This window comes from Strongylocentrotus purpuratus, unplaced genomic scaffold (genome assembly GCF_000002235.5).
Source record: "Strongylocentrotus purpuratus isolate Spur 01 unplaced genomic scaffold, Spur_5.0 spur5_scaffold_3, whole genome shotgun sequence".
Lineage (NCBI taxonomy): Eukaryota > Metazoa > Echinodermata > Echinoidea > Camarodonta > Strongylocentrotidae > Strongylocentrotus > Strongylocentrotus purpuratus.
Genome location: NW_022145609.1, coordinates 10,903,820 through 10,929,867, shown reverse-complemented (window position 1 = coordinate 10,929,867; position 26,048 = coordinate 10,903,820). Strand labels below are relative to the sequence as shown.

Here is a 26,048-nt window from a genome sequence, read left to right as displayed (position 1 = left end):
ATTGTGTAGTACAGGTATGGACATCTTGTGTAACATTTGCTACGTGTATCGGGATTTATCGTATACGTCTAATAATATGTTGGTTTACAAGAAACTAATTGTTACTTAGGCCCTATTATAAAATGATTCATGCCGTGATACCATCATATCGTGTCTTGATTTAAAAAAATAATTTTTACATTATCATTAAAACATTCAATCTCCAATCTCCCCCCCCTCCCCCCCCCCCCCCCTCCCACCCCCCAAAATAGTTGCACATGAATAAACATGGTGGGAAATCCGACGTACTTTGTAATTTGACACTCTTGAATGCATCATTCTTGAATTGTGTGTTCATAACCTAATATTATGTTGATGTGTTATTTTTGTATTTCCACGTGAACAGTGAATAACAAATATTCGTCATGACTGTAAGGATATTTTCTATATTCTCTGTAGTTGACTGTACTGGAAGCAACCCATGTCAGAACGGAGGTACCTGTGATAATAATGCTTGTACATGTGCTGCGGGATTTACTGGAGCTTTGTGTAGTACAGGTATGGAAATAAATTGTTACGTATGAAGAGTGCTATACGGATTCATCGTATTCGCCAAGCAATGAATTGGTTTAAAGGGAATGAATGGTGACATAATGATAAAAAGATTAATGCAATGTTATGTTATGCTCATATCGTTACTTTAACATCTCAATACATTTGCAGATCATCTTTAATCCCCCCCCCCCACCAGAAATGAAATTTCGATAAATAAGGGGAAAAGGTTTACCTACTTTTTAAATTTAAGAACCCTCTAGTACACCAATCTTACATTCCAAACTTTTGGAACGGTTCCGTCGAGAATAGTGAATGTGAAGATTACTCATGAATGTAAGGATATTTTCTCTCCTCTGTACACTAGAAGCAACCCATGTCAGAACGGAGGTACCTGTGAGAACAATGCATGTACATGTGCTGCGGCATTTACTGGAGCTTTGTGTAGTACATGTATGGACATCTTTTGTAACATGTGCTAAGTGCTATCGGGATTCATCGTATACGTCAAATAATATTTTGGCTTAAAAGAAATTAATGGTTACATAATGATAACAATATTTATGTCATGATACTGTCATATCGTGCCTTGGACATTGTTATATTTACTTTGACATCATCATTATAACATTCACCCCCCCCCCCCCCCCCCTCCCTCAAAAAGTGGTATAAAAAAGATAGGGGGATTCCTACGTACTTTGTAATTTGACATTTTTTTTTATTGCATCATTCTTAAATTGTGTTTTCATCACATAATATTATTATGATATGTTATTCTTGTCATTCATGTATTTCCTCGTGAACGGTGAATGTAATGATTTGTCATGAATTTAAGGATATCTTCTCTTTACTGTGCAGTTGACTGTTCTGGTAGCAACCCATGTCAGAACGGAGGTACCTGTGAGAACAATGCATGTACATGTGCTGCGGGATTTAATGGTGTATTGTGTAGTACAGGTATGGAAATATATTGTAACATACGTTAAAGGAAACCTCACCCAAAGGAATAACTTTAGTTATTCTGGGAGATTTAAAACATTATTGCACATTAATCGTATGAGAGACGTTTAAAGCAAGAATATAGACTCCAGTTTCTCAGCGCTACATGGGCAATGCCATTTTCTTGGTAAAGTGACGGAGTATAAGAAGTCGTTTATCGAGTAAATTTATGGATGCTTCTTTTCCAGGTGTTAGTGGTGATGAATCATTTTATTCACCTGGTATTATCCTTTGTGCCAATACGCAAAGTGCATAAATAAGTTAGTGTCTTTCTGCGGTAAAGGTTTCGCATAAATGAAATATATATCAAATTCTATATTTAGTATTTTCAAATAAATGACTAACAATTGTCCCCCTGTTATATAATTTTCACTAAAAATATAATGTTTACATTCTCGGCTATGAATTTTCCTCATTTAAAAGCGAAAGTTTTGTTTTTGAATTGATATGTTTGAAATTGAAATTTTTACAACTAAAGTTTGGTGCATGATATAGGTCCTATGTACAAGTTCGCCTTGTACATCATATTATCAAGAACATGCATGCGCCCATGTCATGCTAAAAGGCATTAATCATAATAATAATCTGATTTCATATAGCGCTTAATACGGAATATCGTCTCTAAGCGCTTTACAGATATTATTACCCAAGTCGTCGAATTCATTCACTCACATTGTGCACCATCTCCACTCTCTTAGTAGTATTCCTACCATAAAGATACCGTGAGGGCATAGGCAATTACTAATACAAATGATTTCGTCATCCTATCGGGTCCCCTGGTGCTGGTAGAATTCTCACAAATGGGCAAGATTAGAATACCAGATCCTCCAGCACAGGACGATGGATAGTAGAACACTTCTCGATCATGGCAATACCTAAAACAGGCTTTAATGTTAGCATTGTGTTTTAAAGGTGATTCTCCCCCCCCCCCCTTTTTTTTTCTTTTTTTTTTTACTTTAAAAACAAATCTAATATCCAAATTGTTTTCAATTCTTTTAATTGTTGTTAAAAGAAATATGGACTGAAAACTTTGCTGAAGACCATGAAATCTTTAATTTGTATATACATTGTAACAAGTAACATTTCTGGCATCAACTCATAACAAGAAAAGAAAAGGATAGCAACCCTTATGGCGAAAAACATCTGCTGCCTCTATGCAGACACAAAAACAATCAAATAACTAGAGATAAAATTATTAATAGCACTAGGAATACAACTGCCACAGAATATTTACCCTTCTCACTAGAAAAACTGTAGTGAAAATCAACTCAAATCATTCCTCGCTTTCACTTTCTCTCATATGCTGAAACAGCCAAATCAACTTTAAAATATTTGTGTTTAGATAACACATTTAATTTAATTCAGTTTAGCTTGGTTTAGTTTGAATAAGTTTAGATAACATAAATTTATTTTAAAGTATGTCAAGTATAGTTTAATTTTAAATATGTAGTCTGATGTAAAATACTAGGTTGGCACAGCGCGAAACATGTGTTGGTTATTTTCGCTAATTGCAACAGGCGTTTATTTATCGACTTACATCTAGCACGAAGTGAGCATTGACTAGTCCATATTGAAACCAGGACTAGACCAATAACTGTAACTTAGCCCAAATTAACCAAAGACTCAAGATATTAAGCCTCAAAGACTGTACAAGATGTACAAGTACTACAAACAGCAAATGTCGAGCACAAAACAACATGAAATCGATCCAAGAGATCACACTACCAAACGTTGAATAGACACAATATTGATCCACAGAAGCAACGACGACATCTAGATCAGACGAAATGAGACCAGAGTCTCAGATTCAAAAACCTAACCCAACAAGGCGTAAAAACTCATTAGCAAGATTATAGTTACAAAACGGTGAACGCAAATATTGTTCATTAATTTAGCATATTTTCTCTCCTCTCTGTAGTTGACTGTTCTGGTAGCAACCCATGTCTGAACGGAGGTACCTGTGAGAACAATGCATGTACATGTGCTTCGGGATTTACTGGACCTTTTTGTGGTACAGATATGGACATATATTGTAACATACGTTAAGTGCTATCGGGATTCTTCGTATAGTCAAATAATATGTAGATTTAAAGGAAAGCAATGGTTACTTAATAATAAAATAACTTTTGACAAAAATGAACCCTTGGAAAGTATAATGATCTTAGTCTTTTTCGCCGCGACTAACATTGGGAACTCCCAAACTGTTGTTAATGGTTGATTTTTTTTGCATATTCTCCTTCTTTGAGATTACCCCCTTCATCTCTTAACAGTAAATAAATCATAACAATATGTCTAAACAATGGTGCCCAGGAAACTGAGGAATAAATCTGCACACATTCATTCGTAAGTTCTATGCTACTACAATTTTACTAAAACTAACTTTTGACAGTAACTCTGATCCTTGCTCCCAACGAAACCCGTGCGTCAATGGTGTCTGTCGCCACATTGGACAAGAACAGTACGAGTGTGAATGCCAAGATCATTATGAGGGGATCCATTGTGATGAGCCAACCCGTAAGTCATATGGTTGGATTTACTTATATCTTTGAAATGTTATAATACGTTGTGCACATCCATGCTTCACATCGTTTCGTAAAACTGCTGAATAGTAACTACAATTTGGAAAGTGATTTGATTCAATGTTTTTACCCCCAGAAATGATGAAACACCTTTCCATTTCTGGATAATAAATCAAATGTCTTTTCAGTTGTGGAAAATAGAAACATATTAGGAATTTATTCCTTGAATGCTTTCAGGGCCTTGTAGCAAGTGTAGGGCTCATAACACTATTTCGTCGGTACATTCCCTGGGTATTTACATATATTTAAATGTACCTGTTATTATTATTTTTTAATAAATATTATCATTATTATTATAATGAGTAGTAGTAGTAGTAGTATATGGGTATTAGTATTATTTCTATCAATATTATCAATGTTATTATTATCATTATTATTATTACTATTATTGTTATCATAAAAATTTGTATTGCTTTGTTGTTGTTTTTTGTGTTTTTTTTTTTTTTATTACTCCTCTTCTCCTTCTTCCTCTTCTCCTCATTATTATTTTTGTTATTATTACTATTATTTTTATCATTTCTATTTATGTAATTGTCATCACCTCCATTATCATTTTCATCACCATTATTGATAATGAAATGACCTCATTCGCCGTGGTATGTTCTAATTCCTACTTGGAATACAGTTCCTTTGGAGGTTTCTGTCCATCCGTCAAGCCAGATAGTCAACATCAATGCCAATGTGGAGCTGACATGTAGTTTCAACAATGCCAAGCGATACCACTGGTACAAAGATGATGTCCTTTTGCCCAACAGTGAAAATCAGAATTCTTTGATAATCCAGTCTGTCGGTCCCAGTGACATCGGATATTACTTCTGTCGAGGTTCAGGGAGAAGTGGAGAAACTTTGGACACAATGCGAGCGTCTGTCTATGTCAAAGGTAAAAAACTTTACATGAGGCTAACCACAGAAAATAACAAATTCTTCTTCTTCTTGATTTGATTTTGTTTGGCAATCAGTCACAGTTGACTTTTTTGCCACACACTATTTTATGAATTATTTATATACCGGTATATACATATGTACAATTTCATGTCTTAAATGACTATTTTTAGGATTCTTTCTCTTTCTATTCCCTTTCCTTCTGCTTATGTTCTTTTAGACCCTATATTCAGGGTTGTGTTTAGGATTGTGTGTAGCCTTTCATCAAGACGACCTATGTACTCTAGCAAGCTTTTATATCTGCCCTCGAAACGTGGGGAATACCCTTGTGATTGCGAGAAGCTTCATGCGGGCGGCATTGAGCTAGCAGGCCTACGATAGTAAAGACTGACAAATCCTCAGTAGTAAACAAAAGTATTGTGGGCCTGTGTATTTTTTTCTTTGTCCCTAAACTTTGCAAATAATGAATGTATCATTAATTCGAAACTCGTTTATATTGATTTTATTTCAGATCAACGTAAACAGCATTTGTCTTCATAAAACTTCAGTTGAAACAACCACCAAAATATGATTCTAGGACAATTACCCCCTGCATGGACAATCTCCCCCGACCAATTACCAGCGTGACAATTACCCCCCCCCGGACAATTCCCCCCGGAAAATTACCCCTAAGGACAATTAGTCCCCCCCCCCCCGAAAAATTCTGCTTTTATTAAAAACTAACTTATTATCAGGGTAGACTTTCCCTTCAATGAACAGGGAGGGGGGTTATTTTCGGATGGGGGAGGGGGGCACCAAAAATTATGTAGCAAGCTACAGAAAACACATCAGGATTTTGCTGCTCTTTTTTAAACCTAAAACATGCTCCAACGAGGCTCCCCTCACCCCCCCCCCCCCCCCCCCTCAGTCGTCGGTCATTTCCTTGCTAATTACCATCCTATCACCTGATCACCCTCCCCTCTGCTTCGGCCCGTGGGATGTTGTGTCACCCTGTGCCGTCCCCTTAATCTGCCACTGATTCTTGTTATATATGTTTGCATTTTCAGATCTGACCAATATACAAGTTTTGAATGCTAAATTTGCCATTACATTCCGAGACGAGCTTCATGACAAAACTTCTGAACTCTATAAAGAAACAGCGTTCAACATCAGCATCTTTGTAAGTATATCCTAAAATTAATTGGTGTATATCTATAATGCCTGCCCCATTCTTTTGATTTTCTGCAAGGCAAGGCCTAATATTGTTTTGGGGTTAAAATATACAGTTGAATTTCTAGAATGCGATTACATTGAGAAACAACTTTCCTATTAGCAATTGGGGAAAAACTGATAGCACATGCATTTAGCATGAACATTTTCAGCTTTGTCCATCATTGTCTCACCTTCCGAAGGTGGTGACTAGACTTAGGGATCTGAAAAGCATTCTCCCTCCGTCGACGGTCACATATTTTAAAGTTTATCTGCAAAATTAGGCTCTCTCAGGACAAATAACCCGATAAGCAAATGCTTTTGTGAACAAACTTGAGAAAGATATGCACTTGGGAAACCTTCTCATGTGCTGTCGAGGGTCACATTATAAGGTCAAAGCTAATTATTCTGTGAGCTCTCTTGTGACAAATAACTTTGCAACTGTTTATTCTATTATGTCCAAACTTACTTAAGATTATTTTCGGTTAAGCTATAAGTTTTAACCCACAATAATCATGTACGATTTATAACTTTAAATACGTTGTTTGTAGGTGCACGATTGAGTCAGTGATGCTCTTTAACGAGATTCATGTAATTTGGTCAGAGATGCCAGAGACACATCTGGCTTTCGCCTTATATTTCGAATATGAGGGCTTTTAAACCATGAGAACCATTATTTTCAGGGGACACTTTTTTCTATGACATTCTTCCATTATGTCCAAACTGAGACAACAGAATGATTAAGCTCAACAATTACTTGTCACCTTTACTAGTACTCAACTTTCTCTTTCATGATTGTAAAACTTCATAATAAACATGTAGTTAAATCCCAGCAAAAGCTATCCAAAATTTCGAACGGTCATCTCAGTTCTTTCACAGCACCGCTTCATACTTCAACTGAGACTGTCCAAACTGAGACAACAGAATGATTAAGCTCAACAATTACTTGTCACCTTTACTAGTACTCAACTTTCTCTTTCATGATTGTAAAACTTCATAATAAACATGTAGTTAAATCCCAGCAAAAGCTATCCAAAATTTCGAACGGTCATCTCAGTTCTTTCACAGCACCGCTTCATACTTATGGTACAGATACAATTCAGTACTTTCATTTTTTTCAAAATACAGTTCTTCCACAAGTATAGCTTATGAATAAAGTATAAACAAAATATTGCATGCGGAGGGTTTTCGGTTATGACGTATACTTTAAGAAGTTACAAAAGAGTATTAGTCTTAGATAGGGAATTAGCTATTAAATATTTTATCTTTTCTGTTTGTTTATTTGTACCTGTGTAAAGATGGCTCAAGGCCTCCGAACCAGCACTGGGTTGGAGGGCGTAACAGTAGTATGCAGAGCCCTGAGACCAGGAAGCGTCAAAGCTGACATGAATATCTACATCGAGCAGACCAATATGACGGCACTGGAGACACAAGATCTTATCGGTCTATCTCTTGAGAGTCTAGCCAATGAATCGAATGGTTTTCTCGATTCCAACACCATTTCAGTTCAAGATATCGGTACCAATTTCATTCATATACATATAGTTCTAACAGTCAATGTATAATATTCAGCATTGTGTATAAAGACGTGGGGTATCCATAAAGAGATGGCGGATAGTATAGGGGACGCGAAAAAACAGAGTTCATAGCGTATTTTGTCCCGCCCTTATGTTATTACTCTTTGCAAGTATTTATTTTACATGGGCTTTCAAAGAGGAGGGATAGGGCTATGCTGGACACGCCACCCAACAGGACGTGTGGCATTCCTACGTTAGGTAATTCGAAACGCAAGAGGTGTACACACACAAACACACACACGCACGCACACATAGACGTAGGTATGTATTACTTATACATGTATATATATATATATATATATATATATATATATATATATACACATACTTATGTGCGTGCGTGTTTGTGTGCGTATGTGCAAACGGATCATTCAAAGTTTTTGCGGCCTTCTGGTCCTTCATTTGATTAAGTACTCCTTAATTTGCCTTCTTGTTTATAGTTATCAAATTCGTTGCATTGTACGGAAGCTTTAACGTTCAGAGAGAAGGCGACTTGTTTAACTTGCCAAGGCGCCTCGCTAGGGCCAAGCAGGCGAGAAAGCGAGTTGTTCAAGTCGCCAAGTCTCCATGCCTAAGACGAGAATGTGAAAAGGCAACTAGATAATACTTACCAAGGCGTCTTGTAAAGGCCGCGAAAACATGAAGGCGAGTTGCTAAAAATTAGCTAAGGCGCCTTGTTTAAGTTGAGAAAAGAATAAGAGAAGGCGGCAAGTCTTAATCATTGCGCCTTCGCGAGTTAAACAAGTCGCCTTCTCGCTGCATGTTTAAGCATCCTTAACATAACATTAGGCACCTCTTGGAGAAAGCAATCCTTTTATTGTAGACAAACATTGAATTGAATTTCGTTCAAACGTTTTCTCTTTAAAATGCTTTTTTTATTCTTTCGTTTTATGAAGCTATTTGCCAGAATATCTCATGGATTTCTCCTCGGTTTGAAAAAGTCGAATTTCCGGTGGGTGAAAACGGAACATGGGCAAATTCAACTGGAATGTGTCCATTCAACACTACTCAAGGTTGGTTTTCATTGTCATTCATATATTTTAATTCCAGAAAGTAAACAAAGGATTAGGTTAAATAGCACGACTAATATCATAATTTTCCTAAAGGTTGTTTAGATGTGGCAAACCGCCGCAAAAAAGCTACCGCGGTTTCTGTTTTTAAACGTGTGAATGAATGGTAACCGCGCGCCGCAAATGCCTTAGGCATAGTAACTTATCTCTGTGTCAAAAGATAACGCGTATTACTCTTTACGTCATGATTTTTACCGCGTAATATGTGAACAGGTCTAAAGGCTTGCAAAAGTAGCTGGAGTTTGTGAACGGTGTTGATTGTTAAAGCTATGACGCGAATTCAATTAAAACTGTAATGACTGTCGAATGGAAAACGACTCATTTACCTGCAATAATATTTCCCAAAATAGCCTTGGTGTCATGATGTCCGACCGATAAAGTTGTTTTCACTTCATGATTGAACACTAGCGAATCAAGATGGGGGCTTGGAGGCTCAAAGCTTCTCCCTATAAATAGTCAAGCCCCAAATTGTTTCTTGAATAAAACTGAATTTATGCGAGGCACACGTAAAAATGGAATACAGGAACCCCAAGCACCCAACCCTCCGACCCAATTCATATTCTAGATCCCCGCATGTTGTTGTATGTGTTGAATAGTTCCAGAGTCATGAATTACTTGAGAGAATCTCATTCATAGACAGTACTTCTTGATACGTTTCTTAATATATGGTAATAATTGTTTGCCAGTGTTTTTACGATGTATATAATATATGTATATATTTTGTTTAACACCTAACAGCCAATGAACCCATTGGACGGGCTCTGTGTATCGGCGATGGTATTACCCAGAGCCACTGGCAACCCGTGGATAATTGCGGACCATTTAGAAATGTCACAGATATTCTCACCGAAATTGCAGAGGTTTTTACCATTTTTCTTTTCAAAATTATGATTATTGAAAAAAGGCGGTTTTTTAATTCTTGATATAGCATGTAACGCAATTGTGATTACTATGTTGTAGGTACCACTTATCTTTACAACCTGAACAAAGTTTGATAATTTTCTTTTATATAAAATAAAATGATTTCACCCAATTTGGTATATTATTTTACCCGATATTGTGTACAATGAATACCCACTCTTGTTCTGTTCTTAATAACATTTTTGAGTGTACCCCTACTCTTCATTTGTAAACTATCAAATCATGCCTAATAGGTAATTAATAGCCCACGGTCCATCACTATTACTGATTGTTTTAATGTCATTCCATTCACAAATGTATTGGACGATTTTTAGTGTAATAAAGATGGTTTACTGATAATAAACCTAAAGTGTATCATTGCAATATTATAAGTGAAATATGTTCGCAACTTTTTTATTACCTTAATGAGTCGATCACCTAAAATGTATATGCTGTAACTTTTGTAAAACATTTTCCCTCAAATTGTAGGTAATCGTAAATGAGGAAAACGCAGGTGAAGTGAGCCAACAGGTATCATCTGTTACTTCCAACATCGAAGATATCACATCAGATGACATCACTTTTGTGGCAGAGATAACATCAAACATTGTGCAACAAAATCTTACAAGTGAAGAGGTATTCTTCAAAATGCCAAACTAATCCTATTGAACATGAAGTTAAGATGGATGGTGAATTGTATTATGTTCCAATGATTATCTAGAAAGGGAAAAATATTGGAGTCTTCCGTGCGATACATGTAAAAAAAATCATAGATGTGAAAGAGGTAAATCCCATAACCGGTTTTAACAATATTGGAAACCTTGAAGCTAATATGAATGAAGAATTTACTAGAGGCTAACCCTGTTTCTGACTCTCTTTTTAACTTTTGGTCTGTCACTGTCCTTTTATATCTTTCTGACCCCTTGGCGGTTGCTCCTTCCAGAGGTTGTGTAATAGCTTTTAAAAAAACAGCTGTGTGTTAAGACTGTCATGTAATAAACTATCGTCATTCAGTTTGATTTCCGACATTTGGCAACTTTCCCCTACAATCAGTTTAAATATTTGTTTATCTTTTGTGTTTAATTTGACAGGTAACAGAGTTTATAACGAGTATTGCGAGCAATATAGCTCAGGTAGAAACAGAGGAACTTGAAGCCGCTGAAGAAGGTGGGGCAATAAGTAAATTTGTCCAGGCTTTTGAGGAACAAATCAGTCGTGTGGAGGTTGCCGATGGTGGGATGCTCAACATTCAGCAGCCAAATGTAGCCGTACAGGTGATTTTAATGTTATATTATATTGGCTTTGAACAATTAATTTGATTTTAACCAGGACTGTAGAATCATATCCAAGTTTATGTCAAAAGTTATGCAATTGTTTGCATGTAGTTTCAAGAACAGCAAAAACAAAAACAATAAAATCGACACTGCCATTCATCCATTTGTGGTCTTGTTCAACCCAACAAGGTGCAACACTCCCACCATTTTTCTTTATAGTTTGTGCTTTTATGTTGCGGGATACATCACATTTTTTTAAAATTTGGGGGTGCCTTACTTTAATGCACCTGCACGTGCATGGTGCTAATCGCCTCTTTTTCGACCTATACTCATTAATAATAATTATTATGTTTTAATAACAAATAATTAAAACAATACTACATATACATAATATTGATAATACAAATAATAATAATTATAATATTGATTAGAATGATGATACTACTACTAATAGTAAAAGTAATGATTATGCATGATGCTGATAATGATAATAATATAAGATTTGCAAGGCGCCAAACCCACTTGAAATAAAGTAATGAAGGTGGACTATTGCAAAGGATAAATCATTTTAAAGCATCTGCATTATACCCAGAAAACTTCAGAAGATTGATCATACTTAAGTGAGAGGGAACAATTAATTATATTCCAATTCAAATAGAAACGTATTAAGATAGCGAATCCATAGCGAAGGTTTCCTCCCCCACCTTCGATTTATAGATAGTAATTGTTACAATACTATTGATTACAATAAAAATGATAATGATAATAACAATGATTATAATGATGATGATGATGATTTGTGGGGTGCCAAATCCACTTTATATCGCGCAAGGCGCACTTGTGCAAAGAGGAAATGTTTTTGTCTAGATTATTTATGAACACCTCAACTAACCTGCTTTTACTAGTCTTTCGAGGCATTCCACAGAGAAGACCCTGCCTGAGGTTCCCTTCGCCTACTTATATTTAGCTGGAAGAACAAGTAATCTAGGTTTTGGGAGCGTAAAGATCTCGAGGGATTAATAGTGCTGTAAGGAATAGCTATGGTCAATTCGAAATGAAAGCAAATCAAATATTGAAGTTTTAATTCACATAACAGGTCCAGAGTGTACCTGCTGACAACGTAATGCGTGGTATCGTGCTTTCGCTAGTTGGATCCAGTCTTTCAGACCTGACCAAATCCAATATTACCATAAGTGCTCCGACCCAAGATGACCGCGATGACGTAATAGCTACCAGATCAGACATCATCGCTCAGGTCAACATTCCACCTTCAGTTTCATCCGTCATTTCGTCCACGGCCCCACGCTCACGATCGCCGTCGAATGACAGTGGTGAATACATCCGGATCAACTTCAATGTATTTTCAAGTCCAGCCCTGTTCATTTCTAAGTCATTGCGCAAAATAAGTGCAGATAATGAAGGCTTCAATCGATCGGCTAACTCGCCCGTGATTTCTCTCAGTATTGGTGAAGGGAAAGTAGCAGCCTTGACCGAATCCATCAATTTTACCTTCACTACAATAGAGGTAAGAACTATAACAAATGGCAGGATAGCATTTTTTTCATTTATTATACGTATTTGTAATCTGCCTTTAGCAGTATTTATTGATAATTAAATTCGTAGACATACACATTTTGGTGAAAATTGCAAATAACATGTATTTCAAGCCATTTTTTTTTTCTTTTTAACTCCTTTGTTTGATTCCCCTCATAGTTGGGCTTTTAAAATATACCAATCGAAATTGTTGATCATTCTTCTGTCATGCTTTATCTAACAAATTTGATTTGATACTATATCTGTAAAGCGCTTAGACACAACGTTGTATCGATGTATTGGGCGCTATTTAAAAAACTGAATATTATATATATATTTATTATTATTCTTCGTCCTTTCATTTTTTGCTGTTTTTTGTTTTGCTGTTGTATAGTCTGGATACGTGAAACCCATGTGTTCATTCTGGGATGAGAAGGAAGCAGATTGGTCCCGAGACGGATGTGTTCTTGTTCCTGGAATCGCATCATCTGATAATAGCTATGATGAGGAGGGCGTGCGCTGTGCGTGTGATCATCTTACCAACTTCGCTGTTATAATGGTCAGTGCAAAGCAATCTGGCAGTTTTTTTATATCCTTTATCACCATTTAACTTCTCCCCGGACAACTAAAATCCACCCCAAATAGAAATCTACTCTAAAAGAAAGCAGAAAAATCAGAGAAGCAACTGATAACATTTTCAATTATATCTGACTAAATATATGAAAGTTATGGAATTTGGGGCACGAATGGGCACTTCAAATTGGCTGAAGCGGTAATGTCAATGTGATGTAGTGCCGGGCTACCTCTGATCTGTCCAACATATAAAATGACTAAAGTTTAAACTTTCAAAAATTCTTGCTCAGGAGGGTCTATTCTTTTTAGGAGACCTATATGCTATCTATAATGTATTTTGAGTAGAGCCCCAATGGAGAAGGAACTTATGAGAAAAACAGAAATTAATGACATTTGTGTACACGGAAAATGGGAGAGTTATCCACGTCCTACGTCACAATCCACTGACCAAACTACCAGTTAGAGATTCGCATAGACTTAGTGATCTCATATTTCAAACATTCATAACTTCCTTACTATTGGTCCGATTTATTTCAAACTTTTGCCATTCTGTTCTTGTTATTTTTCTGCTCTTATACAAAACAACTTATTTATTGGTCTTGAATTGGGTATGAATAATATGCCCACTCTTCATATCAAATAAAGTTAGAAGGTATGGACTCTTGTGTAAAAGATAGTAAAGTTAAATCCTTTTCTTTTTTCCATCAGGAATATGAATTTCCACCCCTTTCTATTTGAATAAACGCCTAATTTCTCAGTTTTCAATTAACGACACTGAGACTTTATGATAGCTCATTTCAAATAATCAGTTCCATTCGAGCATTCGAAGAAGATGTTTCAGTTTGAGCTCAAATGTCTTTCGTGTTACAGGATATTCATAGACAGGAGACATTTACCGAGGCATACAACATCCTGACTTACATTGGATGCTGTATTTCTATCTTCAGTCTTCTTGTCACATTGGCAACCTACCTGTGGAACAAGTGAGCTCATTAAAAAAATATGCAATTATTCAAGTAATGCAACGGAGACAAAATTTGTAATTATGCTCTGGCCTTTCTATCTTCGATTTTAGTTGGAAGCTCTTGAACAAAGAATGTTTACATAGACTATGAAATAGATGCAGTTTTAAAATTTATTGAATAATCATGCAACTTTAAATATGCCCCCGCTGTTTACAAATTATCTCGTAATCAAATAATTTGTGAAATACGTGTAAACTTGCAGCACAGTGCTGTTTAGTATCACTTCTGTTTGAACCAGCAGGGCTGGTGCGAACTGCTATCAACAATGTACAGTTCGTGATAGAAAGGGGATGAGGAGGGGAAAGAGGAAGGGGAGAAGAAGAAGAAGAAGAAGAAGAAGAAGAAGAAGAAGAAGAGAAACAGTCATAATATGATTACTTGCTTGGTGATGTGAGGGTTGTGTGACGAGGGTAATACATAGGTAACAATATTCATTTGTTAATATCATATCAATATTATATATTGATATTCTATCAACTTCGTAGATCAAATCCTCTGCTTCATGGTGTGCAGTTTGTATAGAATAGGAATCATATTAATTTCGAACAACTTTGGCGTACATATTTTTCTAATTTGACATCATCGTGAATAGTTACACCCAAATTGATTTTATTCAACATGCGTCGCCATTTTGAGGGTTTGCGCCAAGTAATACTAGAACAAAATCACGTAATTTCCTACATTTCACACACATTTTCCACTTTTTTTTTTCTTTGTTGTTCTTGTTGTATGCCCTTTCTTACTTATATGTTGCTGTGAAGTGATGGTAAACTTGTACATGCATGGTATAGTATCGCTTTGACGCTTTCCTAACCTAATTTTAATGTTATAATCTTGATAGGGATTTGAGGACCAAACAGACTAACCAGATCTTCATCTGTCTGTGCCTGACCTTGCTGTGTCTCTACACGACATTTGTCATCATGATTTCTCTGGATTCTATCAGAGATTATGATTATCGCGAGGTCCAAGCTGGACCCTGTGGGTTCCTGACGGCCCTAGTTCACTACTTCGTTTTGTCCTCCATTGCATGGATGGGTGTGGAAGGGTACAATACCTACCTCGTCATTGTGAAGATCTTTAACACCTACATCCAGAAGTTTATGATCAAGGCTTTCTTAGCTGCATGGGGTAGGATATTTGTTTCCTTACATCTTTTTTTTCTGGGAATAGTGCGTGCTTCTGACATGAAATGCTTGTTTTTTCGCTTACATAAATAATTGTAGATGTCTCTAGAACAGAAACCTTCGACCGGCTTGTTTGAAATTATACATGTAGGTACTGAAAGTATACATAGAAAAATGAGTTTAGCAAGGTGCGACAACCTGCTCTGCTGCGATCAACCTTCCGCAATCAAAATAATGAAGAAAGGACGTTCAAAGGAAACTCTTTTTAAATTAATATACTAAGGAAATGTTTATTTTTTTGTCTGTTTCATAATGAACAAAATAAATCAAAAACTCTACTCGGATATAACATTCATTTAGCCATGCTAACTGGAGGGTCATTAAGTATAGAAAGATCACATTAGGACGAACTATAGTCCAACAGGCATCAAATACTAATGCACATGAATTCGTCATTTTTGCCATTTATGTGTAATTGTTTCATTATTATCATTCATATTGTCATGTGATTTGTACAAAGAAGACTCTAAACCCCAGAGAGCATAATAATCACGACATCTAATTCATTAAAAAAATAATCAGCGTCGCCATAACCTTGGGAAAAAACTTGTGAGTTGGACAGCACAACGATAGCATGAGTAGACATATTGAAGTAACGGGGAAAGGAACAAGTTAGGCCCATGTCCAATGTAGGCGTATTAGGAATGACTAAACAAAATGAATTTTTCTCATACACGTATGTCATTTCAGGGATTCCTGCTTTCATCGTGGTTCTTACCGGAGCTATTGCTAGAGGCTCTTATGCTCGTGATGATCTGTAAGTGGTAATACTTGGAAGTTGAGCTGGAATATTGGATTGCTTTATAGCATAGGGTACACCTAACGATCTTCAACCTTCGGATTAAGCAAAATCACGTTTCTCTAATTTAATCTAGTTTATAGGCATTTGGTATTCATGAGTTAACAGGTATGCACTTATGATCTGGACTTGGTATCTAAGTATCACTTTCGCGGGTATGTGGTGTGATCCAAGCGCTAGAAAGGCCACCAACTTAAGACAGCTACCACACATACTAAAATCTCAGTTGTTTTGGTAACGGAGAGGACAACGAAGTTTGGTCTTTCCAAAATAAATAATGGGAGATAATGAACAATGACAATTCTTCATTTAAAACGTTTGAGGACCATGGACATTTCGTATAACTATCGCTAAGATAGTCAGTATAGATTGATTAAATTCAGTCACTTTACAAAATACATATTTACTATAAACAGATGCTTTCTACAATTCTGGGCTCAAATCGGTGGTCTCCTGATTCCCATGTCCATCATCCTCCTCATCAACATTGTCATCTTCATCCTGGTGGTTCGACAATTGATCCGGTCAGCCAACATCACTGGTCGGGTGAAAGGAGAGGCTAAGGAAGAACGTCGAGAGACTATCGTACGCGTCCAGAACGCGATCTGCATCTTGCTCCTGCTCGGTCTGACCTGGGTCACTGGATATCTTCTTTTGATCCCATTTTTCAGTCAGGTAAAGCCAAATAGCTTCAAAGATAACTCCTGTGTGGTATATATCTCTTCTAAAAAATATCCTGAAAGCTCAGTTATGAAAATTAAATACACCAACAATACCTCTTTTTATATTTAGTATCTGAAGAACATGAGAGATAGAATGCCATATACATAATTTATAATTTCTGAAACATTTGCGTTTAACAGGTGGCTCAGCCAATCTTCGTCGTCCTTAACTCCTTCCAAGGATTTTTCATCTTTCTACTCTACTGCGTCCGGAAGCCTCACATCCGTAAGAAATGGGGGCTAACTTGTTTTGACAAGTTCCTAACGAAAGGAGCAAGCACTACCAGCGGTTTGGTGAGCTCGACGGCGCCATCCTCTTCAGCTGGCCCAGTAGCCTCGGATAATTACTTGTTGCCTACCAAAGACAACAATCCCGATCCTATGTGTATGTTCAATCCGACCTATGATGTAAGCCAGGTTGAGGAAGGGGCCACACCACCTATGAACACAGATATCCAAAGTTCCTCAGAGGAACAGAAAAAGCACACGGATCGTGATGCAACAAGCACTGATGTTGTGACGGTTAGTCTCCCTCTTGATGTATCTGTCACAGATGCCACTAAGAGAGGTGATGATGTCTCCTACACCACGGATGCTGACTCGGTCAGTGTTACTCTGGATTCAAAGAATTAATTCCTGCCAGGTACCCATTTAAATTACCCGAATTGAGTGTGGCAATGTATCGCGATGTATTCATTCTTACTTATTAGCCATAAGAAGGAGTTATTAAGAGAGCATGACCTTATATTGGCATACTAGACAAGGTAGGGGTGGGCGGGGCGCCGTCCCCTCCCCCATATCCCCCCTTCCCCGAGCATTTTACAATTACCAATATCCCGTCATAATATTCACATATTCGTGATCAATTTGTATATGTTATTATATTTACTGTATTTGAATGACAAAATTATATTTCTACATTTATATACATGGTAGCTTATCAAAGTATATTCATGATCTTTAAAAAAAAATTGTGGTGTATTACTCAGAGAAGAGGTCTTTTTATTTTGAAAAAATATAATGATGATGATAGTATGATAATTTTGTTTACACTTCTTCTTAGTCATTTTTAGTCATGACATGATCAATATATATCTGTATCAATTTGTATATGTTATTATATTAGATAGCTTAGACAGATACCGAGATGTGATTGGTCCAGAGCTCGTCACGTGATATCAATTGCGAGGATCCAAATTGTTATATTTTCCTGGTTGGTTATATTTTCCTGGCTGGTGAAATGAATATATTTTTAATCAATGCATGTCGCCCTCTTGAGGACTGTATGTCACCTATTACACACATTACACCATTACCGAGGGTCATTTAATTTTTTCCAAATTTTTGTTAATGATTTTTTTTTCCCTTGAAATTATTTTTTCCACATTGTTTTTTTTTTTTTTTTTTGAACTATCTCGAAAGATTATTTTTCCGTGATTTTGAATGTCCCCGAAAAAAGAAAAAAAATTCGGGCAAAAAAAAATATGGACCCCCCCCCCCCCCCCCCCACCCCCACAAAAAAAAAACCAAGGCTATCTTATATGACAGTTATTGATTGGCAGGGGGTATATAACATTCTTTGGACCTGAAGGGAGTTATATTTCCCTCGTGACCATATTTTCCTTCAGCGCTGCGCGCTTCGGGAAAATATAACCACTTGGGAAATATAACTCCCTTCAGCGGTCCAAATAATGTTATATTACACCCCTGCCAGTCAATGACTGTATAATGTTTATTGTATTTGAATGACAAAATTATATTTCTACATTTATATACACGGTAGCTTATCAAAGTATATTCATGATCTTTAAAAACAAAATTGTGGTGTATTACTCAGAGAAGAGGTCTTTTTATTTTGAAAAAATATAATGATGATGATGATGGTATGATAATTTTGTTTACACTTCTTCTTAGTCATTTTTAGTCATGACATGATCAATATATATCTGTATCAATTTGTATATGTTATTATGTTTATTGTATTTGAATGACAAAATTATATTTCTACATTTATATACATGGTAGCTTATCGAAGTATATTCATGATCTTCAAAAAAAATTGTGGTGTATTACTCAGAGAAAGGTCTTTTTATTTTGAAAAAAAGTATAATGATGATGATAATGGTATGATAATTTTGTTTACACTTCTTCTTAGTCACCTTTAGTCATGACATGATAAATATATATCTGTATATAATGGTATTGCGAAAGGAAATTAGACAATAAAGGTTGCGTAGCTTAAATCGAAGTTTTGACATCTTTGGAAAGGTTGACCAAAAAATTGTTTCCGTCAGGAATCGAACTAGGTCAATGGGCTGAGAACAATAATGCCTTCACTACAGAGACGGTCCAGTGGCTATGGCGACACAGATTCAGTTGACCGACAGATTGACCAATATCTAACCTTCATTTATTAATTCCTTTGTTGGGGGCAGGTGAGTTTCCAAGCGAATGCATTCAGATACTCGTATAAGTCAGAATAATTGTAAAAAGATATACAACCACTTTGGGAAATCTCTTGGAAAAATATATATTCATGTATTTGTAAACATTGTGTATATATGTGTTTGTGTATATGGAATTCATTGAAACATGACCCCCAAAAAAAAATTGTGGTGTATTACTCAGAGAAGAGGTCTTTTTATTTTGAAAAAATATAATGATGATGATGATGGTATGATAATTTTGTTTACACTTCTTCTTAGTCATTTTTAGTCATGACATGATCAATATATATCTGTATCAATTTGTATATGTTATTATGTTTATTGTATTTGAATGACAAAATTATATTTCTACATTTATATACATGGTAGCTTATCGAAGTATATTCATGATCTTTAAAAAAAAATTGTGGTGTATTACTCAGAGAAGAGGTCTTTTTATTTTGAAAAAAAAGTATAATGATGATGATGATGGTATGATAATTTTGTTTACACTTCTTCTTAGTCATTTTTAGTCATGACATGAAAAATATATATCTGTATCAATTTGTATATGTTATTATGTTTATTGTATTTGAATGACAAAATTATATTTCTACATTTATATACATGGTAGCTTATCGAAGTATATTCATGATCTTCAAAAAAAAATTGTGGTGTATTACTCAGAGAAAGGTCTTTTTATTTTGAAAAAAAGTATAATGATGATGATAATGGTATGATAATTTTGTTTACACTTCTTCTTAGTCACCTTTAGTCATGACATGATAAATATATATCTGTATATAATGGTATTGCGAAAGGAAATTAGACAATAAAGGTTGCGTAGCTTAAATCGAAGTTTTGACATCTTTGGAAAGGTTGACCAAAAAATTGTTTCCGTCAGGAATCGAACTAGGTCAATGGGCTGAGAACAATAATGCCTTCACTACAGAGACGGTCCAGTGGCTATGGCGACACAGATTCAGTTGACCGACAGATTGACCAATATCTAACCTTCATTTATTAATTCCTTTGTTGGGGGCAGGTGAGTTTCCAAGCGAATGCATTCAGATACTCGTATAAGTCAGAATAATTGTAAAAAGATATACAACCACTTTGGGAAATCTCTTGGAAAAATATATATTCATGTATTTGTAAACATTGTGTATATATGTGTTTGTGTATATGGAATTCATTGAAACATGACCCCCAAAAAAAATTGTGGTGTATTACTCAGAGAAGAGGTCTTTTTATTTTGAAAAAATATAATGATGATGATGATGGTATGATAATTTTGTTTACACTTCTTCTTAGTCATTTTTAGTCATGACATGATCAATATATATCTGTATCAATTTGTATATGTTATTATGTTTATTGTATTTGAATGACAAAATTATATTTCTACATTTATATACATGGTAGCTTATCGAAGTATATTCATGATCTTTAAAAAAAAATTGTGGTGTATTACTCAGAGAAGAGGTCTTTTTATTTTGAAAAAAAAGTATAATGATGATGATGATGGTATGATAATTTTGTTTACACTTCTTCTTAGTCATTTTTAGTCATGACATGAAAAATATATATCTGTATCAATTTGTATATGTTATTATGTTTATTGTATTTGAATGACAAAATTATATTTCTACATTTATATACATGGTAGCTTATCGAAGTATATTCATGATCTTCAAAAAAAAATTGTGGTGTATTACTCAGAGAAAGGTCTTTTTATTTTGAAAAAAAGTATAATGATGATGATAATGGTATGATAATTTTGTTTACACTTCTTCTTAGTCACCTTTAGTCATGACATGATAAATATATATCTGTATATAATGGTATTGCGAAAGGAAATTAGACAATAAAGGTTGCGTAGCTTAAATCGAAGTTTTGACATCTTTGGAAAGGTTGACCAAAAAATTGTTTCCGTCAGGAATCGAACTAGGTCAATGGGCTGAGAACAATAATGCCTTCACTACAGAGACGGTCCAGTGGCTATGGCGACACAGATTCAGTTGACCGACAGATTGACCAATATCTAACCTTCATTTATTAATTCCTTTGTTGGGGGCAGGTGAGTTTCCAAGCGAATGCATTCAGATACTCGTATAAGTCAGAATAATTGTAAAAAGATATACAACCACTTTGGGAAATCTCTTGGAAAAATATATATTCATGTATTTGTAAACATTGTGTATATATGTGTTTGTGTATATGGAATTCATTGAAACATGACCCCCAAAAAAAAAATTGTGGTGTATTACTCAGAGAAGAGGTCTTTTTATTTTGAAAAAATATAATGATGATGATGATGGTATGATAATTTTGTTTACACTTCTTCTTAGTCATTTTTAGTCATGACATGATCAATATATATCTGTATCAATTTGTATATGTTATTATGTTTATTGTATTTGAATGACAAAATTATATTTCTACATTTATATACATGGTAGCTTATCGAAGTATATTCATGATCTTTAAAAAAAAATTGTGGTGTATTACTCAGAGAAGAGGTCTTTTTATTTTGAAAAAAAGTATAATGATGATGATAATGGTATGATAATTTTGTTTACACTTCTTCTTAGTCACCTTTAGTCATGACATGATAAATATATATCTGTTTATAATGGTATTGCGAAAGGAAATTAGACAATAAAGGTTGCGTAGCTTAAATCGAAGTTTTGACATCTTTGGAAAGGTTGACCAAAAAATTGTTTCCGTCAGGAATCGAACTAGGTCAATGGGCTAAGAACAATAATGCCTTAACTACAGAGACGGTCCAGTGGCTATGGCGACACACAGATTCAGTTGACCGACAGATTGACCAATATCTAACCTTCATTTATTAATTCCTTTGTTGGGGGCAGGTGAGTTTCCAAGCGAATGCATTCAGATACTCGTATAAGTCAGAATAATTGTAAAAAGATATACAACCACTTTGGGAAATCTCTTGGAAAAATATATATTCATGTATTTGTAAACATTGTGTATATATGTGTTTGTGTATATGGAATTCATTGAGACATGACCCAATATCCAGTTCAACAATTAACATGTCTAAGTCGATGTAAACAAAAAGATATTTTTCAAAGGATTATATCCATGGCTGAGTAGGTGATTATCTTTCCCTTCTTTCTTACTTTTTTTTTTTCATTCTTTCTTATTTTACGCTCCTTTATATTCTTTGTGCGAAACCTTCTGTATGAATATGTGTATATTGGTGTGTATGTGCGTGATTTTATTATGCAAGTCTTTTCCTTGTTATTAATTATGCTCATTATCTTGTTCTTGTTGCTTCCTAGTGATCCTAACCATTATATTGTCTATTATCATTTTAGCTAAAAGTTTAATAAAGATTTAAATTGAATGTATGTAATTGTGTGTATTATGTATATATATATATATATATATATATATATATATACTCCTGCTGCAGTTGACGACAAATAGTCAAGTGAAAAATACATAATTAAAAAATCGTAGGATATAAAAAAAATATACAAATTTTCGGCTTTAAACCTTTTTCACGTAATGACAAATGTATCCAAAACCAGCGTTCTTCAAAACTTAAAAAGAGGACCCAGCAATATATATATATATATATATATATATATATATATATATATTATATAAATAATCTATATGCAGTGGATCAAATGGTGCCTCATACATGCAGTTCTTGAAGTTACCTTGTTGCTCCATGCCTAGTGATTAATCTGTTTGCATAGTTTCATGTGCTTCTTAATTTCAAGTATCTTAGTCGAAATTGATATTACCATATTTTACTCAGAAAAAAGTGTATATACTTTATTCGAGATTATTTTGGTTGTATTCGCTACTGATTTTGTTAAAGCATTAATTTCATCGTTCAGGGTTCTCCTGATAAAAGATACCCAAGTTTATCGTTAAATTACTCAATAATCCTGAATATATTTTGGTTAATGTGCCCATAACAGAAAAAATAAAAAGTAAATAAATATGTTACCTTCATACGAAGATCAAGGTTAATTTTCTCTAAGCCCTATACATAATAACTTACACGAATTATTGAAGAAATCTTATGTAATAAATATGACAGAAACGTACATATATAAATACAAATGCAAGACAAAAATATATATGTAATAGGTTCAAATGTGCACAGACAAATTTACATATGACGAAATTGATAATCACTAGAGAAATACCTTTTTAATTTACTGAATGCAAGGTAGGTCTTTAGAGAAGCCTTAAAAGTGTTAAAAATGAAAGATGAAAATGTCAGGCTTTAGTTATCATGAGTTTCGATAATTAATATTCCCAAATACTTGTGTTCTTAAAACAACTATCTTCGACTGGTTTTGTTTTTCTGTCACGGCCACTTCTAACCGTCTATCTCAGCCATATGTGATTTAACGATCACGTTCTTGTCATGTGATAGAAAGGAATATGAGGTTCTCAGTGATATATGTATCAGTGAAAACATTATTTGGGATTATTGAGTAATTGGATATTGTAGCTAGTTTCAATGTTAGATTGATGTGAATGTCATTTGTATTATCGTGCGCGACGAGAAATTTTTAAAAGCAAGCTTGGTAATAAAGTAAATGGTGGAAGGGAAAGTTGGTATTCATATCTGCATTGCTTTTATTAATCGTTTTTAATCAATATTTCATATTCATATTTCCATTGTAACTTAAAAACGTATACAAACTGTAAATATTCTTTACAAAGCTGTTGAAGCTAGCAAAAAAATGATATAACACGAGAATCAAGAATCCACGAGATCACTAAACTATTTCATGCAATTCATATTAAGGTACAGACACAGGGATCGGGTGTTTACACATGACTGACTTCGAATCATAAAGTATCTTTATTTCATCACGTTTTCCGGACACAGAAAACGATAACTATATTAGGACCTTTAATGTAGAGGAGAAGAAAACCTACCAATACCGGGGGATCAATTCATCCCTGTATACTATTGAAAATTTGAAATACATTTTTTTTAAACATACCCAGCAGCTAAATTAAAAGAAAACGTCTTTTGAGAAAATTGCCCCATTGCAAAACTACCCCCTTCCCCATCCCCCCCCCCCCCCCAAAAAAAACCCCCACATGTTGGCAATAAACTCCTTAAAAAGTACCCCGAATAAATTAGTCAGGACAAGTACCCCAGGTCAAACTACCTCTCAGCTCTATGCTCAGATAGGTTTCTATTAGGAATAATAATGATTGGATGAATGATTTGTAGGGGGTTAGAAGTCCAGAACTGGTGGTCTAGTAGTAAGTGCCCCTTTTTGTTTATTCTACTTCAGATTATCCGAGATTTTAAAGTCTAGATCGAGGGAAGTCCTGACACGCAAATACTCCTATAAAAATACAATTTCCCTTACACCCGTGTCAATATTCTATTACAAAATAATACATGATATTTATATATATTGATATACAGTGTGGGTCAAAAAAAAAAGTTTACACCTAGAACATTGCTAATAATTTTAAAAATCATCTATGAAAAGTAAATTATTATACATCTTATAAAAGAGTATTTTATCCCAAATCATTTGGTACCATTTTTGTGTTATTCTGTCGCCCAAAGTCTTTAAGAGAATCGTAAACAAGTGGTATTGTACATATTCACAAGTCGGAGAGTCAACATAATTTTCATACAACATAACAGGAGTAAAGACTTACAATTAATAATGATTGCTAAATTTCCCTCGAAATCTACATGCCTATAGTATACATACAAACTTTTGATTCTGTCTTGTGAATTGTTCTGGATGATTGCAATTAAGTTTGTTTGAAAAGTAATGACTCAACAAAGAACCAGTGACACTGATATCTACATCGGTAAATGATCATTTACGTCTCTAAATGGGCAATACGGTGTGATATTTCTATTAAATAAAGATTTTTGTGTACAAAATTCAGATCTGTTTATTTACGATAATTAATACGTTTTTATTTTTGAACAGTAAAGGAATATACAAATATAAATAATTGATTCTATTTGAGAATGAAATTGTTGATTCATTTAGAACTTGAAGCCCCACTGCACTACTTATAGCTACTTGCGTCATATATATAGCAAACAACGCCTAATCGGTGACTGCTGGTGCATCATGATCCCCTTTTGTTATGTTAATTGAGATCGGATTTGATGAGACGACCACGCTGGGGAGTCTAATCCCTCCTGGCCAAACTAATGCAGACTGGCTTAAAGGGATAGTTCAGTTCTATTTTCAGACCGCAAATGCATTTAAAGTGCATGGTTCTTGCTCTTATTATATATATATAAGATATTTTGAAAAATTTGAAAAAACCGTTGAAAAAAAAGAAATAACGCCTTTTACGTCGTATTTCAGCCTAAGCCGATGTTTGCTTTTTTGTTGTCATTTTCGTGTTGCTTATATTACCCACAATTAGTCGGCTCATGTATTGTTATTTTTAATTGAATAATTAATTACCGGTCACCGTGTTTTTTTTAAAGTGGAGGGAGCTGAATTGGTATGATCGTATTGGCTAAATTTCACACATTTTGGGATCTAAAATTACCTTCATGGCAATTTTAGGGGTTCTAAAAGGGCACTATTAATGTCATAGATAAGAATAAGAGCAATAACCATGCACTTTGAAGGCATTTGCGGTCTGAAAACAAAACTCAACTATCCCTTTAAGACAAAAATTTGAACTTAAGAAAATTTTGAACTGCTATGGGTTAATATACATTATTACAGGGATATAAAAAAAATTCACTTAACGTATTATAACACCACTTTGTGTTGA

At 34.8% G+C, this 26,048-nt stretch overlaps 1 protein-coding gene across 1 annotated transcript; it reads left to right on the top strand.

The window, feature by feature from the left end:
- The first annotated feature begins 3,909 nt into the window (after positions 1 to 3,909).
- On the top strand, positions 3,910 to 17,951 carry LOC100889746 (adhesion G-protein coupled receptor G6). Its single transcript, XM_030996945.1, has 15 exons — positions 3,910 to 4,044; positions 4,735 to 4,989; positions 6,038 to 6,150; positions 7,478 to 7,697; positions 8,653 to 8,769; positions 9,565 to 9,686; positions 10,216 to 10,362; positions 10,818 to 11,000; positions 12,097 to 12,525; positions 12,928 to 13,092; positions 13,977 to 14,089; positions 14,973 to 15,262; positions 16,009 to 16,075; positions 16,534 to 16,792; positions 16,981 to 17,951. Exons 2-15 carry the CDS (start codon positions 4,965 to 4,967, stop codon positions 17,470 to 17,472), a joined length of 2,742 nt encoding a protein of 913 aa, XP_030852805.1. The 5' UTR covers positions 3,910 to 4,044; positions 4,735 to 4,964; the 3' UTR covers positions 17,473 to 17,951.
- Positions 17,952 to 26,048: the final 8,097 nt, after the last annotated feature.